Source organism: Hypomesus nipponensis, chromosome 9 (genome assembly GCF_054491055.1).
Source record: "Hypomesus nipponensis isolate SF chromosome 9, ASM5449105v1, whole genome shotgun sequence".
NCBI lineage: Eukaryota > Metazoa > Chordata > Actinopteri > Osmeriformes > Osmeridae > Hypomesus > Hypomesus nipponensis.
Window position 1 is genome coordinate 8,070,571 of NC_140369.1, and position 18,481 is coordinate 8,089,051.

The window sequence follows — 18,481 nt, forward strand, 5'->3', positions numbered from 1 at the left end:
ACCTCACTGCATGTGAACAATTCATTAATCACAGAAAGACACATACTTAAAAATACACATTAGACTGAAACTGAAAGCATTTCATTTGTTTTGGGCTTTATTGTAATTCCTAAAGGTCATACAAATTCCATTCTCTGGTGGTTGGAAGGAGGCATGCTGCCTTTTAATGAACACATTTCACAGTTGTTCATATTCTGGGGACACTATTACAGGTTGAACTCTGAAAAGTCAAATTATGATGTATGATGACATAACCGGAATTGTGACTAAATCCTTCTGCAGTAAATTATATAAAAATACCTCAAAATCATGCAAGGCATGTTAGCCTATTTGGCAAAGGCGAGAAGGTCTGCTGTTTTTCTTTTGTTTGTTTCCTATTCACGAAATTGCAACATCGGTCCGGTGTAAAATGTTACTCCCAATGTTCACAGATTTGGTCCAACTAAAAGCATATTTACAACACTTCTATGTCTATGACTTTGTTTACCGACGGAACTCCGGACTCGGCAGATACGGGGTAAGAGTCCTCTTGACACCACGCGCGCTGGCGCTCAGTTAAAGGAGGGCCTGTCACCATGGTAATCACTAACACAGCAGCTCCCCTAGATGCGTTGAAATAATAATGTAGATGTGTATAGCGATTCAGCTACCAAAAATGTTATATATATAAAGAGTTTCAATGTTTTCATGGATTTAGTAAAATACAAAACCAAGTCAGAATGCGTCAACTATCGGTGTAGCTTAAGACGCAGCGTATAATGTTGTTGTCTGGGAGGACTACATCTACGTACTAGGCAGCACTGCCCGCACACACTACTAGTAGCTTGCTGGATAACGATAGCAAGCTATATTTCTATATGTAACACCAGCTAGCTAGCAGGCTTGTTAGCTACCTGCTGAAGTACTTGGCATGACTGAAGTTTGTATTGATCCAGACCCCATTGACGAGGAAAGAAATATAGTTAAACATGTTTAAGAATGACTATCAGGTGAGTGTAAATGTCGTCATCGATTTGATTGGTCAATCAAAACAAGATATTGTTATCCTGTTCAAATATAGTAGTCAAACCCTTTGATATTATGCAATATCCAAGGGTGGAGCTGTGGTTGAGATCTTCAGTGCCCATGGCAAAGATCCTGTGGCAAAATGGAAGCTCTGTGGAGGGCAGTCTGCAATAAAGAAAGTGAGTATTCATTTTCATACAAGTGAAGTGTTACAGTTACGGTGTACAGTACACCTTTGCTACATGAAACCCTACACCCTATGTATTAATCAGGCATTCCGTTGAACACAATGTTAGACTATTCTTTGCATAGGTGCATTATATAGCCTAATACATGTTCTTATTTCTCTATAGGACTTTGACAAAGAGGTCAAAGGCTTTGTGTACATATTGGAGGGTAGCAGTCAAACAATTAAAATGCAGATGCCAAAGGATAGCAAAATGTCTCGTAAGTGAAAAAAATAAAATCACCTGTTTAAGCATCTGTACTTATATTCTGTGGTTGGTGCTAGATATTCTGAGTGCTGTTATTACTATTGATTTAGAAGTTATTCTATTTTCCATCAGCAATGGTGTTTAAACAGATATTTCTGTTTTCACAGTTGGCCTTGTTCAGAGATTCTTGGTCCTCCAATTGAATGTTCCTCTATGTAAAGAATTCTCGACAGAGCTTGTGTGAGTAAGCTTTTGTTTAGCAAGTTTTTATTTTATGATAATACATTCAATTTGTGACTTATATCATGAAGGCCATTTTTGTCAGCAAGATCTGCCTAGACACAGTAATACAGATATTAGCTTACCCACATATTTTCATAAACCCTTGGCAATAGTCCCCCCAATTTTCTTTTTTAACATGAATCTTTTGAAAGACTAATTGAAAAAGACACAGACTTTGTGATAAAAACACAGAATTGTGATTGTGTTCTGATCACAACTAACTCACTTTTAAAGTTATTTTTTTCAAGCAATCACCACCATGTAATTATTTTAAAATGCTTGCTGAAGAAATTGCAGTTCATCAAGTAATCATTCAGAAGCTCCATGTTTGATCGCAAAACTGTAGAGTCAGACGTTGGCATCCTGTTGGAAATATGTAACCCAGTCTGCGTTATTTGTTCTCTTGCTACATTCTGTTTGTATGTGACCTTCCTAAATACTATCCTTTGTTGCTACCTGTTCATACCTATTTAAAAGTTCAATGTTTTTTTTCGTCTTATACTTAATACTTCACACTTTAATGACTAAATGACTAAATTTAAGGAGGTTCAAGAATGTTACCATTTGATCTCTTTGTGACTAGCACAACTCACAAAATCTCTCTTCCTTTTAATTTGTGATAGTGGGTGCTCAAAGTAAAGTAGCACGTTGAGTTAGTTATTTCCTTCATGACATGTAAAGTCCAAACCTTACATTCAAAATGATAAAATGCTAATATTTTCTGTTCACAATGTTTTTATTGAACGTGTTTTCAGAATAACTGATTCGGGGTATCTTAAAAGAAGACTTTACTTTTCAACTGTTCATAAAGAGTTCTCTGCAACACCTTTGCATGCCAGGATACCTTTTGTTGGACTGAAACGTTGCATTGTGAGTGTGTGTATTACCTCAAAAAATAGAACCCTTTTCACCTTCAATGTTATATTACATCCTTGATTATTTAGTCATGTTACCACTTCAAACTAGTTTCTGCAACATTTTTCCCCTTTGGTGTTTAGTGGTGCAACATGTGCATCGACCTTGTTTCATTCATCGCCGAGCTGTTTAAAGGAGCTGGCTTCTTGAGCTTGGATGGCGTCACTTTATCTGCCAGCTGTAAGCTCAGAAAAATCTTCACCATGAAGGAGGAGCCTACAGGGGCCTTAGTTGGAGGTAAGGCAGTCAGTCACAGCTCACGCCTAGTTATGGTTCCTGCCAAAACAGAGCTTAGACAGTTCACCTTATCTCTGGAGGAATAACCACCCACACAGTCTGATGTTTCTCTGTGACATTCATCTCATTACCAACTTATAATTAACTTATCTGCACCCTCAAAAACACCTCAGACATTTTCATTTGAATTTGTCTTTTGAATTCTAACTGTGAAGTGTTTACTTTCCTGTGTGCTTTGAAGTGCAAGCCAAGATGATTGAATTTGGGTATAAATGTGTGTGTGTAATGTTTCCCAGCAGTGGGGGAGGATGCCATACTTTTTTTTATCATTACCCAGAGAGCACTGGAATGGTAATGTTAAGGACAGATGTGACCCAGCAAAGTGCAGCCACTGTCTCTGGTGAATTCACCTGTAGAATACTAGGGATTACCATTGTTTTTAAAAATTATATTTATATACTGGAGTAAGGTGGCTGAGCGGTTAGGGAATCAGGCTAGTAATCAGAAGGTCGCCGGATTGATTCCCTGCTGTGCCAAATTATGTTGTGTCCTTGGGCAAGGCACTTCAACCTACTTGCCTTGGGGGAATGTCCCTGTACTTACTGTAAGTTGCTCTGGATAAGAGCGTCCGCTAAATGTAAATGTAATACATTTAGAAGCACGTGTGTAATTTGTGACCTTGTCCCTGTCCCCTCACAGACTTGTTCCTCAGTGGGAGGGGTCCTAGAGATCTTATTCCTCGGAGCTGCCAGTTTCCGACTGACGTACAACATGTGACTCAAGTCTTGAACATGGAGAAAATAAAACTGGCAGATGCAAGGGTAGCCCCCGTGAACAGTGAATATGGTAGGTGAGACAGCAAATAAAAGAAGAAACTTAGTTATGTTATTCTTGTATTTTGCAACTGAGTGCATCTCCAGGAAGCATTACTGTCCTCACTATCATGTACAGCAATAATTACTAGTTTCAAGCAATGACAGGTGTTCAAGGAAATTAAGTATGATTTCGAAGTTTATGGATAGATAAGTAAAATATCCTTGCACAATCCTTTAGTTTATAGGTGATTACTCTTGTGCAGAAAACAAGGGGGAGAGCAGTTCTGTCTACTCCAGCTTGTACAGCTTGAACTGAGTTTTTATCTGAGGTAGGCTATTCCTTTGACATACAGTTTAGATCACTTTAACTCTTTTGGTGCAGCGTTTGCTATATTTAGTCATATTAAGTTGGTTATGCTTGCAGGCTTGGAATGAGGTAATGTGGAGTCTACACCTGTACTAAGAAACTCCAATAATTTACTCTGGGTACAAAAAACGAGTTATTTGTTCTGACAGCTGTCTAAGTCATGTTGACTCATCCGGATGTGCACATACAAATCCAGAGCAATCACACACTGAGTTTTCATGGAAATAAGCTCTCATAATTGGTGTTGTATTATTAGCATAACAGGCCTAATAATGATTTTAAATGATTGCTATTGAAGCAGGCACCAAATCTGCTTGAATGAGAAAGACCGTTGCTAATTACCATTGCTTCAGTACATTTGTCAGAGGCAAAAAATATTTGTTTTGTTGAGAGAAGCAATCATACTCTGGGTATAGTAATAACCAATCGCATTTTTGCTCTCTCAAGGTCATCCAGTTCACAAAGGCCAAGTGACTGTAAAAACATAAATTCCATGTTTGGTTTTCAACAGTCTTTACAAATCTAAGAATTATGAAACCTTCCACTTTTACTATGGAACCTTAAGAAATATACCTTAAGAAATATCAACAGACATTTTCCCAGTCAACACTTTCCAATACTCCTATTGCTTCATAACTGGTACCAAGCAAACTGTAAACAGCCTTTGTGTCCCTTTCTGATGAGAAGAAGTGTCTGCTCTGATAGAGATCAGACAGAGGGTGTCAGTGGGAGTTGCCATCGCTTGAGCAAATCAAGACTGGCACACAGGGACACTAATAGACCTGCCAGCCATGGCCATGGTACCAGTCAAGCCCTGTCCTCCAGCCTACTTCCTGCTCCAGACTGAGCCTCGCTGGGGCTTGGTTGGCTCAGCATGTTTAGCTACAACCATTGTAATGAAAAGTATGCTATCTCTCTGTACCTGACAGATCAGTCAGGCAGTGCCCGGTTGACCAGCGCACGAGGTTTGAGGACCCAAGAAGCCTCCCACATAGCGTTTGGGTCAAGGGTCGCAGGACCCCCCCCTCTCACTGGGAAAAAGAACAGTGGACCACAAGAGGTATACCGTACACCTAACATGGTAGTCCATTGTTGAATATGCTTCTCAGTTTACTGTATTTAAGCAGATTTATAAGTTATAACATTGATCTTGTTTTGTACCACAACTTTTACTTGCCCCTTTGCAACATGCACTTTCCCAATACAGTAAGCCCCATGCTGTGTCCCATTAAAGCAAAAAAAACACAGGAGGGCGTGGTATATTGAAGCAATAAACCATGAGAGGGTGTTGTTTATCGCCAAATAACTCATGGGTTGTGCTGTGGTCATAGGCACAAGGTGCATTCTGCTATCAACCAATCAAATTTTGAGGTTGAAATGACCCATTTTATAAACTTTAATATATTTTAGATACCACTAGCACATAATAACATTCAATAACATAGCACTTCCTATGTGCCTGAAATATTTTACATAAGGAATTACTATGGTAGTTAATGCAACATTAATGTAAAGTGTTGCCAAAAGTTATTTTCAAGAAGAACTGGATTTCTCACAAGGAAAAAACCTTTTTTGTAGCTGTAACTCATTAGCGCTGTGTCATTACCATGATCCAACTCCAAAGTCTCTTTCAAGTGTATTTTATTAAACGTTTCCCAGGAGTGTGGTCCTGAGTCCAGACCAAGCCAAATGTGGGCTGCTGTAGATAGACTGAATAATGCAGAGAGGAATGAGAGACAGCCTTGTCCCTGTGCCCAGGAGAATTACATTGTTCATGAGCTGTCAGGTAAGAAAAAGACTAATCTGCTTTTACGTCACCAGAATGAACTACTAAACTCACAGGAGGACTTGATCGCTAGTTTAGTCTCAGCAGCTTTGGAAAATCAATGTCAAATTGATAGATGTTTGGCTTTACAATTTTTGATATAAGAACTTTGTAAGAGATATATGGTAAGTCTGTTATATTTCAAATACTTTACCATGATGACAGCAATAATTGATCACTGCCACCATTACCAATCCCTTGTTAACTTTAAGCAATTATTTATCATTAGTGGAATACTATGGTATGAAATAACTGACTCAAATTATTAAAGCTCCTTGACTTGGCTTTATTGACTAGTAAATCAATATGTTACAGAAGTGTGTGTTACAGAACTATTTACTGACTAGTAAATCAACTGTCTGTTGTATTTTGTACTAGCAGCTGCTTATTGTAGTCTGGCCTACATTTGCTAATATTAGACTTGGTAATGATATACTGTATTTTGAGTGGGATGGGATGCAAAAGAGGAAGTCTGCACTGATTAATTTCATAGCACATACAATGTACTGTATATACCGTGTGTGTGTGTATATGTATATATCCTTCACTGCCTCACAAGGTTTTTAAATATTTCTCTCTGTATATGTATATATATATGTATATATATATATATATATATATATATATATATATATATATATATATATATATATATATATATATATATATATATATGTACATATGTACTATATACAGTATAAAATTGTGTTTCTGTAACTAACACAGGAAGTCGAATACATCCGATTTCTATTGATGGTGATTTTTAATTATTTTTAATGTTTTTTCTCTAATGTGTTCCTGTAGTGTCTACAGTGCAGCCAGGGAGTCTGCAGCCACAGCCCCCCAGAGAAAGAAACAGGGCCTCTGATAGGCAGGCCTCTAGGAGGCTACGGCTTCACAGTGCTGGGAAAGAAAAACCAGCTCCCACAGGTAAAATCTGTGTTGGAAATGGAAAAACACATAATTCAAGGATGTTTTCTTACAGTGTGAATGCTTCTTGTCTGTGGTATACAAAGGGACATCTGACATGGTGCGTGGCTTCAGTGGAGACATGAGAGCCTCTGGTCAGATGTCAGCTCCTCCATCGAGCAGGGACAAGATGAGCCGACAACCTCTGGTCCTCAGACAGACGAGAGAAGGCCGGCCATCAGGTCGGTTTGGAATCCAAAGACAGTAGAGAGTCTTCTGTTTGACACGTGGCAATTGACCTTGTCCATCAATCTTCAATTAGGCTCTACAGTAAAGTTACTGCTTGCTAGCAGTAAGTGTGGTTTTACAATTAAGAGTATTTTGTTCCATTGCCTTTTATGGACTTAACTTCAGTACCCCCCTCCCACACACTTACCCCGACACCCATCAACTGTAAATGAACCCGTATGTGAGCTTAATGTGTTTGAAGCACATTTATGAGCTGATCCCACAGGCAATAGCACACCCGTGGCCTCTAACTGAATGCAGTAAGTTCATTAATGGTAATGGAACATTAAGTACTAGTCAGAGAGCTGCCTCTTGGGTCCAGGGTCCACCACACCGTGGGCAATTACAGAATATGATGACACTGTTGGGACATCTAAATGTGTTCTGAATGTGTAGTCACTCAAACCCATGAAAGTGGGACTTGTTGAAGCATTGTACCTTGCACCAAGATGTTCTGATTGTGAAGGTGTCAGGATTGACATGAGCCCTGCCACCTGTCAAGAACAGTTTGCTTGACACTGTTGATGGGCCCTGAGTCAATTTGATTCCTTGTTTTAAAGTTCTGGCAACTGAATTGAGTCTGGCAGCATTTTTAAACTTTCCTGATAAAATCTCAGTTTGGTGTTTCATTGTAGCTACATGCAGCATCGCCAGCGCAATAAGCAAACATTGTTAGTCAGCTTGGACAAGAAGTCTCTAAGGCGGCCTTTTCCTGGGTGTTTTTGAACGTGGGGCCTGGCGGACCCCCTAGGCGTAAGTATCCGTGTGTGAGTGATGACTCTGCAGCAAAGTGGCGCCCTCACTACTAATGATGTCGTTTGTGTGCCGGCGGGTAAGCCCTGCTCTGCCAAGGCGACGCGTTTTTCTCCCTGCATACCGGAGACAAATACATTAGCATTGTTTCCAAGGCTTCGGCTCTGCTTAATGCATATTTGAAATGCTCATTAAGGCATTACACTGCTATTAACAAAACTGCCGAAAATATATCTACACTGGAGAAATTAATATGCAGCTTTTGGCAAGTATCATGGAATTCATTTCACTCTGCCATATTGTGATTAGGTGGTTATTTCCATATGAAAATGAACTGAAAACAACAGAAGCCTCCTGAAGAGGCATCCATATCTCCCCGTAATTAGATTGCTATCATTATTCTCTATTCGATCTAGCTAGCACAGGAGAAAACACAAGTGGCCTGTGCTGTGTATTGTGCACTATGCTCATTGATTTGAAGTGCTAACTCATGTGTTGTACAATCTCTTCTCTTGAGACCCAAAACATAATTTAATTGTGGTTCGTAAATGAGGTGCAACTGTTTTAGTTTCAAAGAGACAATTTGTTGCGTCTTTGAATCTTCAAATTAGCTCATCAAGTCAATAAGAATGCTGAGATAACAACCAGACCACAATCATGTTTGTTCTCTTCCTGCTCTCCTTCCAGATGAGGAGGAGAGGAGCTGTTGGCATCCCTGCTCCAAGCCTCCTGCCAGGCCCCAGTCTCGGCCCCCCACAGGCCTACTCCCCTCACACCTCCAGCGAGGGAGTGACGAGGGCAGTGAGCCCCATCTCTCTATGGATGAGGTGTTCACGTTTGCCTCACAGCCCCACTCAGCCAGGAGAGGGCAGGGACGGCGGGAGCCAGAAGAGCCAAAAGACGAGGAGAAGGATTTGGAGATCTCTGACATACAGATGGATACTGGAGGATGCAGGGGAGCCCGGCCAGAGGACGACTTCATTGCTAGTGAGAGTGATGAGGTATGGTGTGTTCCACGCGCACACATGAGCACACTACACCTGAGGAGTTAATCTCAACTTTACTTTTACTGTTTTAAAAGTAAACTTGTTTACTTAAAAGTAAACTTGTTTACTTTTACCTTTGAAATTATAGAACTTTAAGACTAATGAAATACTGTAATGTAAATATTTTACTGAATAAAAAAAAGCTGAGTGGAAAGTGAAATGACTTTTAAACATTAGATATATTCAAGGGAAAGTAGAGATTATACTGTATATCTATTCACAGGAAAATTGATTGTCTTTACTGGTTCTAAATTTAAGAATATAATTAAACATTCAGACTTAAGCCTTACATTAATGATCAAATTGATTATGAATGGCTGAATATTCAAAAGGAGTTCTTAATGTTTCTTTTCTTGGCTTAGTCTAATGATTTTCACTCATCTCTGAACCTTTTTGTTCTAAAGTGAAGTCTTTGCAGTTGAACACAGTTGGACTGAAAATAACATCCGTACTTTGCCCGTACTCATGTTATTGTGCCAAAATAAGATACCAACTGAGGCTACACTCTTTTCTATTGCTGCCGTTGGTTATGAACCATTAGAGGCACTAACTGTTTCCAGTTAATAACCATTATTATATTTCTAGCAGATAGTTTAGGTGAAATATATGTTAGTGTAGCATATGTGAGTGTAGCATCATGTAGTTATTATGTTGAGTATGTGGGCCTAGATTTCTGGGAGAGACACAGGAGTTGAGGTCAGACTGGTTTACACACAACTCTGTGGTGAAAATACATCACAGCTTTGTTCCAGTCGGAAATAACATAACCACGACAGTAGTTAGAGCAATTGGGTGTACTTACACATGATACATTCCATTCAGTTTTGTGTGAGGTCCATTTCATTTTCAAGATACATATGCTCTGCTTCTGTTAATTAAGCCACTGTGATTGATGTCTGGGAGGTTTTGTTTCAGCCCTAACTGCTAAGCGAGGACAAAACATTTGACTCTTGAACAGCACTCTTTCCTTGTTGTTCTACTTGACGGTCTGTGGACCCCTTTCAATGCACTGTATTGCACTGTAGTTTATTGGGGGTTGAATATTCCCCAAAAATGAGAAGCATGCTGCTTACATGTTTGTTGTTAACATTGAAAACAGATATTAACCTACCTTGTGGCCTGTTGTGGACAGTTTAAAACCCAACAGAAACTAGTGAATATAGTAAATATATACTACATAGTTACTAGACAAGTTTTAAGAGTCAGCTCTTCTCAACAGGAGATCCACTCCTATCTATAATGGCATAGGGAAATGAGGTTACAAATAAGCGGAAGTGGATGGAAAGTTTCTATCAGGAAAGATAGGAAATCTTATCAGAGGAGGGATGAAAGGTAAATGGGGATTGAGGAAGGAGTCAAATATGCCCTTTCACCAGGTTGTCCTCATTAGAAGGCAAATAGAACTGTCCGCTTTCAAGCCAAACATAAGAAGACCATTAGGAAGGATGAAAGCCATGCAAGTTTAAAGACATCGCCTTTGCTGGATACACTAATGTTGTGCCTTTTTAGATAGCATACTGCCATACCTAATTGCAAGTAATTTGTGATGTTATCCCAGATCCAGTTAGTCACATTTGCTTGACTTTATTTCTCATTCATCAATGACAAGTTTTTCTATGCAGAAGTTATTCCTTTCAAGGTACTGCAGCAGACCCACCATGATGCAGTTTTAGATGTCTCTTGTATTTAATCAGACCTAAAACCGCTTGGACATTTTAATATCCATTATCTCCACAGAATACATCTAAATCTAACTTTAGACAAATGAAAGAAGTTGCAGAAAAGTATATTTTTTACTGGAAAGTTAAAGATGTTTTTCTGATTCATTGTTTTCCATACAGGAAGAGGCCTCCACTAGGTTCCTTCAAAAAAGGTGCAGTATCGTCTACATTCCTGCCACCTGGCCATCCAGTCCAGGTGGGGACACTCCTCTCAGGCCTGAATCCAGTGCTGCAAACCGCACACCTATCAGACGGACCATCCCAGCTGACTCTCCATCCAGCAGGAGTGCAGAGGTGGCAGGGATGGTCCCAATCCGCTGTCTCTCTCCCAGCACAACCACCCAGGGCCATGGCCCGGGACCTGAGGGAGTGAGCCGGGACCAGAGATGCAGGACATCAGTGAGCAGGACCTCCCTCAAAGAGATCCCCCCAGGAGACTTCAGACTGCTGAAGGTTGTACTGCTATTTAGTATTCAGATCCTTACCATATCTCCTCATCAGCTTATCCCCCAGGATGGAAGCACATGGTTTCAGAAGAGAAAGTTCTGTTGACACTCTTATTCGCCATTTTATTTTTTATTGGTGCTGGTGATTTGAACATCTGTCAGGTTGCTTTCACTCCATAATTGCTCCTCCAGGTGGCCCCGGCAACCATGCTGTCTCATGCCACATAGGGAATTTGAGGTCCAGTCAAAGTCCAATCCTGTGCAAAAACAACATGTGATTTTACCCTGTTTCTTTTTTAACTATATTGTAGACTACATAATTACAGAGTTGTAGATTGTACAACACTGAAGGCCCCGAGCAGTAGCTGATCAGAAGCCCTTATTATCAGCACATTTTCAACACTTATTTGGCTGTATTATAACCAAGGATAACTTGGGGACATCGTTGAACACAAAACGTTTTGTTGTGCTGATTGAATCCTTTAACGCAGTGGTTCTCAAACAGCGGGGGCAAAATCCCCATGGGGGGGGGGGGCTATGTAAGAATGGATAATGGGAGGGGGGGTCCAAAATGAATGTCTTTTCAAAGGGAGTCCTCAAAAATGTCAGAAGCACTAATCTAAACCTTCTTCAGCCTTCAGAAAAGTGCAGTTCTCTTTCTGATGGATGATGAGTTTGTGACCCCTGTTGATCTCTCAACACCCCAATCTCTGGAGGTGCAGTAAGAATCTCTAAAGGTGCAGTAAGAATGAGAAAGCTTTGAAAGATCATGGGAGAATATCGGGATAGTGATAAAAACCCAAAGGAAGTTGCAAGTGAAAGGGACTAAAATAATTGCTGGGACTCTGTGAGGAGGGCATTGTTTACCTGGACCAACCAGACTCAGAACTCAGAAGTGAGACTGGAATCAAAAATACGTGAAAAGTTGGATGTTTGTGTGAAGAGAAAGGTTGAGGCTAGAAGAGAGAGGCTCCTGTTGACAGAGAGTAATTCTGACAGTCAGTGGATGCCACAGTCTCCTGTGGACAGGCTGGGCTCCAAGGCTGCTAATTTAATCTGTGATTTGGACAGAGTGGGTTTTGGAAAAGGGGGGAAGCTTGTTAAACGGTGGGCATTGTGCTCTGCCTCCTGTGGCATCGTATAACGTGTCGTGCTGCTCCCCCTCTTCATCCCCTCTGCTCATATTAAAGTGTGGGATGTGCCGTAGAGAGCAGAACAGGATTTGAGAGCAGGTTTGTCACGCTGCACTGAGGAGGATTTCAGAGAGGGTTGTCTCACCTTGAGGAGGCTTCTGCTGCTCCTGGGGGAACCCAGGATCAGAGGACAGTCAAGTGGATGGATCACAGGGCCACAGGGGAGGCTGCTTCAGGGTTTGCCCAGGTTCAGACCCTGCTGCTCAGTCTCAGACAGCCCTCACCTCCCTGTTCCTGGTTGCTGGATAAAAAACATTTTAGCCTTCCTCTTCTCTCTGTCTCAGAAGCAGCCCTTGATTATTATGCCTGGGTTGCTCGTCTGGTAGCCTAAGTTGCCTTAGAAGTGTACTGAATCAATAACTGTGCTACTGTTTTATAGATGTTTCTTCTGAGCCACAAACCAGGAGGTGGTTTGTCCAGATGTACCCCAGGTTCTGGTTTAAACACCTAGTCTCTTTTCCTCACTGGGGATTCTTAGTTTCGTAAAATAAACATTGTAAGAATTCTCTTGGTTTCGTTGCGATGGGTGTAAAGGTGCAGGGGGAGAGGAGTCTGGCGCATGTCGGAGCCAGCAGCTGTGACTTGCATCTGCTGAGCAGTCTGCACATGCAGGAGGAGGAGGAGGAGGAGGAGCTGCGCATGCTGGCAAGTCTGCGCCGGGAGCAGGAGGAGGAGGAGGAGATGGGAGGAGCAACAGGTCTCACTTCCTCCCAGATCCACCAATGCAATGTCAGCATCAGCACCAGCAGTGACGACACCTCCACCTGGACACTCATCCCCATGGTCCGTCCCATTTGTATCCTGCACACGCTGACTGTTGTTATTGATTTCACTCAGTTCCATTCATAATCTGCAAACCTCCATTGTTACCAACCAGCCACTCATTCCAATGGCCAGTTCCATTCATACATGTTCAAGACATTGAACATGTATGTACAAAACTTTTTTCTTTTTTTTATAGCTACAAATGGGCAACACTGCTGAATATGAGAACATGATGTCATTATTGACTCCCAAATAATCCCCACCAGCCCTCTTCACTATGCAGCTTGCTATAGGAAAATACAATATCTGACAATTCCTTAATTGAGTGCACAAGCCTGTAGAGAACGTTAGATCTCTGATGGATGCCTTCATTTCAGAAGCTCCAGCTGTAGAACTATTATCCAAACTGCTCACAGGCATTTTCTGTTTTCACGCTGAGACTCACAGAGCTGAGGCACAAGCTGTCATTCCGTGTCAATATCATGCTTAATCTCATACAATCTCATACAATGGGGAGCTCTACAGTCATACTACATTATTAGTAGTTTTTTTTATGGTATTACAAGGGGCATACAGGCTGCTGCCAAGGCCTCTCCCTGCTCACTTTTAGTTTTGAGTTAGTTTTGAGGCTTTAGTTACACAGGTTTATTCTACTCTGCTGTTCTGTATTGAAAACATATGTAGCAACAGTGCCACCGTTAGACATGTTTGGAAACTGATCACCATCATACAGTCTTACTACAATGTTATAAAACTAAATATATAATATACTATTATGTGAAGACAAACGCTTAATGAACCTACAGTACATGATGGATCCTCACTGCCTCTTACTACCCTCATCTATTGTGTCCTTCCATTTCACCCAGCCATCCAATCAAGGACATCACTATCAAAATGAAATGAACCCTCTCCTACACTCCAATCCAAGGTGAGCATTGATCGTGCTTTTCTAATGTGTATTAATTTAGGCCAATCAGATTTGGCTTTCTTTCATTACACGCTTTAAAAAAATATATATTACTACAATGGAAAGGTAATACCAGAAGATAAAGGGAAATGAAAACATTTCCACAGTAGCCCTGCCTTGGTGTTGGTGTTTAACTTCAGCCTCGCTTATTAGCTTTGGCTGTCAGGGGTGATTAACACAGTGTTTCTGGTACTGGGCCCAGACACACACACACTCACACACACACAGAGGTCTGGTTTCAGTCACTTGGCTGTCAGTGCCTGGACCAGTCTTGCCATGCAGGGTTACAGGGTGCCCCTCCCCATTAGAGGGGATGTCATCTAGTCCTCTCTCCTCATAGGCTAGCTCGGCTCCCCACTGCTGCAGCAGCCAGAGCACAAGCCGAGTCAAGTACCAACGCCTCTTCAAGCGTGTTACACAGGAGACAAAGTTATTGCATCACTCTTCCACCACTTTAATTATGCATAGTCCATCAACATTTTAAAAATGTATTTTTGAAAACAAGGCAAACTTATGTGGACATGTGTAGATATCATGCCTGTAAATGTAATAATAGTTCCTTTTTATGGATCTAAAGTCCACACAGAAAATAATTTTGGGGAAGGTATCTTAGGACAGACTGCAGGAACAAATCAAAGACCCTCGCCATTACTGCATATAGACAGCTGTAGTCAGTGACTGAATCTGTGTCAAGGCTTTTTCTTGCTTTTCTGCAGTCTGTGCATTGTGAAGCCTGAAAGTGAGATCTGTCATTGTGTTGAGTATCCTGGCAGTGCTGCAGTCTGTTGTTTGGAGTGGTAGTCCTCCCCATGACAACTGAAATGCTGCTCTACCTTTGGTTTGTCAGTGCTTTTCCAACACATTGAACATGTTCCTTTGTGTGGGATTTTTGTGCCTGCCTCTGGCAAACGAGCTTTGAATCCCTTAAACATCCTGTCATGTAGATGTTGAGTGGCATTTCCGCTGTTTCAGAAAAGGCTATTTTGAACAGAGACAGGAATGCCAAACAATATATTTGTTTTCACCCTTAGCTCTACAGATGTAGCCTGCATATATCATGAATGTAAAAGCCTTAGTCTCATTGTTGTATAAACTGAAGGCAAGATATTATTTATATTTTTTTGCCTGACAGTAATGGAAAACACAGACCAAGAGGATTGTTTCCTGTCAGGTTAGATTTGGCGAATTATCCACAATTATCCAGTTTGCCTAAATGTTATACGTATAAAGATGTTTTATTTATCTAACAATTACATCTCTAGCCACGCTGCGTGCCACATAGCAATGTACGATCCCTGGGTGTTCTGTATAGTCAGGAGTTAGAAAATAAAGATACCATTGGTGAAAATAGATATCTAGATGTATTTATAGAATTTTAAAAATCCTTACATGTGGTAAAGGTTATTTTTACTTTCTGATGTGTGCTTAAATCATCAAAGGAGGACTTTTGTGTGTGTGGTGTGTGACTGTAAAGTGAGAATCAACCTTGACCATGGAGGTGAAACACTAAAAACTGTACTTGTACTTCCCCAATGGGAAATATCTACCTCCCCTACCATTAATGAGAGGGTGAAATGTGTATTGGTACTTCACTGTCTTTTCTTCTGACAAACACACCCACACACACAAACAAGCCCACAAGACCAAAATCCCATTTGGTCATGGATGTCAACAGTCCTTGAGCAGTTTCGGCCCCATCTGTCAGATGTTGGGGTGGTGTATTGATCTTCCTTGGACTGTTCCAAGAGAAACCAGCCTGTAATATTCAATTAAATTGTACAAAAGAAAGTTCTGAAAGATTTGTCCCAAAACCCTGCAATGATGTTTCACAATTAAACTTTATTTGTGATCTAGAGACAAAAGATCACTCCAAAGAACTCCAAGCTCAGGCTTCTGTGTAGAAGAAGAACAGTCATTACGCAACATAATATAGAGCCATCCACCGCCTACTTACAGCCAGGGGCAAGGTTGAGCCCCCTGCCCTGGACCACAGTGTACAATTGGAGATCATAGCTGGTCACAGTTTCCTACAGCTAAGCCTCTGTGCTGTAGCCAGTAAGAACACAGGAGAGGATCTTAAGAGCAGGGGGTTGGGAATGGCTCACTCGGGGCTAGCAGAGAAGATGGGGAGATTATGAGGACATCATGTCAAGATAATAATATAAGATATCTACAGGGAGTGTTTTATGCCTATATTTGTTTTTGTAATGGCTGGCTTCTGATCTCTCTTTCCCAGAGAATGGATGGATGTCCTCAGTCCTCCCATTCTCTCATCCAGCCTGCTTAAAAGGTCAGGGGACACTTGGGACCATCACAAGGATCCTACCAGAGGTAACACAGACACCATGAACCCAGTTCTCCAAAGATACCCCCAACCCTCAATTACCTTAACAATGAAAACAGCACACATTCACTTGCTGATATTTTCATGATGAAGGGGGAGAGGGAGACCGATCAAATGCTAGGGACATGCACAGAATACATACATTTTGATTTGTCCAGAAACCTCAGAGATAGCAGCTTTAGCCCGCACAGCGCTAATGGAATCGTTGACTGGGGTCAGAGGTTACACGGGCGGAAATGTTACGCTCCCGACAAGATGGCACTGCGTGGAGAGGAGGGCTGTAAAACCGGCTCCAATTAAGGATAAAACCCCCATGCGACTGGAGCGCTCTGTCCTCGGCAGGGCTGTATAGGTCAGCTGAGATGTGCTCGTTACAAGGCCGGGCTCTGAAGACGCGCCTGCAAGGTTAATTGGTGAAACCTTTTCCATTTACAGCATAATTTTTAAACCTCTGACACATTGTGCCTTATAATTAGTTTTCATTATCATCGTTGAGTTCTGATTAGATGACAATGTTCCTCCTGGAGCATTCTATAACCTTTTTAGTAGTTAACAGCCTGTCAGTTTAACAACTAAAATCGTGTGCTTTAAGCAAGAAGTGAAATTAGATTTTGAGAGGTTTTTTACAGCTTCATGATGTGACTTTGGGTGTGAATGTCTTAAAAGTCCCTGTCTTGATTGATGAAGGAAGAGTGTTGGAGATGGTGGGAGAAAGGCTCCCAACGCTCTGGGGCAGAAGGTCACCCCACCCTCAAGTCTCCCTGGGGCTATTTCCTTCTACTAATAGTTCATCGGGGACAGAGCAGATTCAAACTTTTTACTTCGGTGAATCTGTTGGTGATACTGCCATTGATTGTGTCTACATACTGTGCAGTATAGTTCATTCTGTGTGTATTTGTGTTAGTGAAGACCTTCATGTGTGTTACAGGGGCTGATGGCTCAGACAAGGAGAACAGGGAGGAGAATGAGGAGGAATATTTAAATCTGCTCTATGATCCCTGTCTAAATTGCTATTTTGATCCTCATACTGGAAAGTACTATGAGCTGGCCTGATTTAAACCCTTTCATAATAAAACACGTAAAAGTGATGAAATTGTCTTATTTATATGCCTATATCCCCATACATTATGTGTTTGTGGTTATCTATTCTTGTGATCTAAGACGTCTATAACTTAGCTATGTATATAGGTTGTGAAGTGTTCAGCTATCCTACAAACCTTTTGTTTCAATGTGCCCTCAAATCAATTGCAGTGTTAAAATGGAGACATTCTAGTTTAATATGTGAGTTCTTATAAATATATGTATTAACAGATCATTACGTTTTCGTTGCTGATAAAATAATGGCTGACAAAAGTGCAATGAACAATCGCAGAAGGATCGACTTAAAAGTGACATGACATGAAAACTTCATTTTATGAGGTTATTTAACATTAATATGAGTTCCCCTAGCCTGCCTTCGGTCCCCCAGTGGCTAGAATGTTCGATAAGTGTAAACCAAGCCCTGCGTGTTCTTCTCCGCCTTTGACAAAATTAAGGCTCAATTGCGCTGTTTGAAAATCTCCCCCTAGTGACGTAGATAGGGGGAAGGTTACCTCCCTCTCTCTGCTTTGCCCGACCAGATCATCTAGCCCGCCCATGAGAAACTGAGCTACCACAGTGCAAGGGCGAGTGCGATATCGGTTTTTCCTGGAGAGATATCATGGCGAGCAAACAAACGAAGCATAACAGTTGCTCAGTGCTTGGATATACAAATTCAAGCACAAATCTTTTTTTTTGTTCCTTCATCCGAGCCTTTGCACAACCCGTATCTTAATTGTATTTTCGCTGGAAATGCGCCGACTCAACTTCCCAAAGTGTTGCATGTCTGCGCCAAACATTTCCTCAACTTGAGCCAACTCAAAACTGGCCTAGCTGAAATTAAATTCTGGATCATTACTAAATCTCCTTGGTCAAGCTACAAACCTTGGACAAGTAAGTTAACTAACGCTATATCATTTTGTTGCTTTACTGTATATGGTTACCTATCTTGCTACCCTTAGAATGTGGCTGTAACATTAGCTCTGCAGCTAACAGCTGAGTTACTGTTGCTAACGTAAAGATAAATGGCATCAAGAGTGTGTGTGAATACAAACGCTGTAACGCCAGTGTTGTACACTTCTTTGATTT

At 41.1% G+C, this 18,481-nt stretch overlaps 1 protein-coding gene across 7 annotated transcripts; it reads left to right on the forward strand.

Annotated features, from left to right (window-relative positions):
- The first annotated feature begins 556 nt into the window (after positions 1-556).
- Positions 557-17,415, forward strand: cfap20dc (CFAP20 domain containing). 7 transcript variants are annotated; one of them, XR_014766721.1, is made up of 18 exons: positions 558-989; positions 1,095-1,184; positions 1,359-1,452; positions 1,607-1,679; positions 2,477-2,591; positions 2,720-2,873; positions 3,573-3,719; positions 4,985-5,115; positions 5,715-5,841; positions 6,685-6,810; positions 6,897-7,031; positions 8,518-8,831; positions 10,718-11,050; positions 12,771-13,019; positions 13,871-13,932; positions 16,208-16,302; positions 16,474-16,720; positions 17,244-17,382. XR_014766721.1 is itself a non-coding variant. In XM_084706261.1 (17 exons), the coding sequence occupies exons 1-17, from the start codon at positions 969-971 to the stop codon at positions 17,366-17,368; spliced, it is 2,391 nt and encodes a 796-aa protein (XP_084562387.1). In that variant the 5' UTR covers positions 558-968; the 3' UTR covers positions 17,369-17,415. The 7 variants fall into 7 exon arrangements, 3 of the variants coding, with proteins under 3 accessions (XP_084562388.1, XP_084562387.1, XP_084562385.1); XR_014766722.1 differs by lacking the exon at positions 17,244-17,382 and adding an exon at positions 17,003-17,233; XR_014766723.1 differs by lacking the exon at positions 17,244-17,382 and adding an exon at positions 15,826-16,026 and having other exon boundaries at positions 16,474-16,518.
- Positions 17,416-18,481: the final 1,066 nt, after the last annotated feature.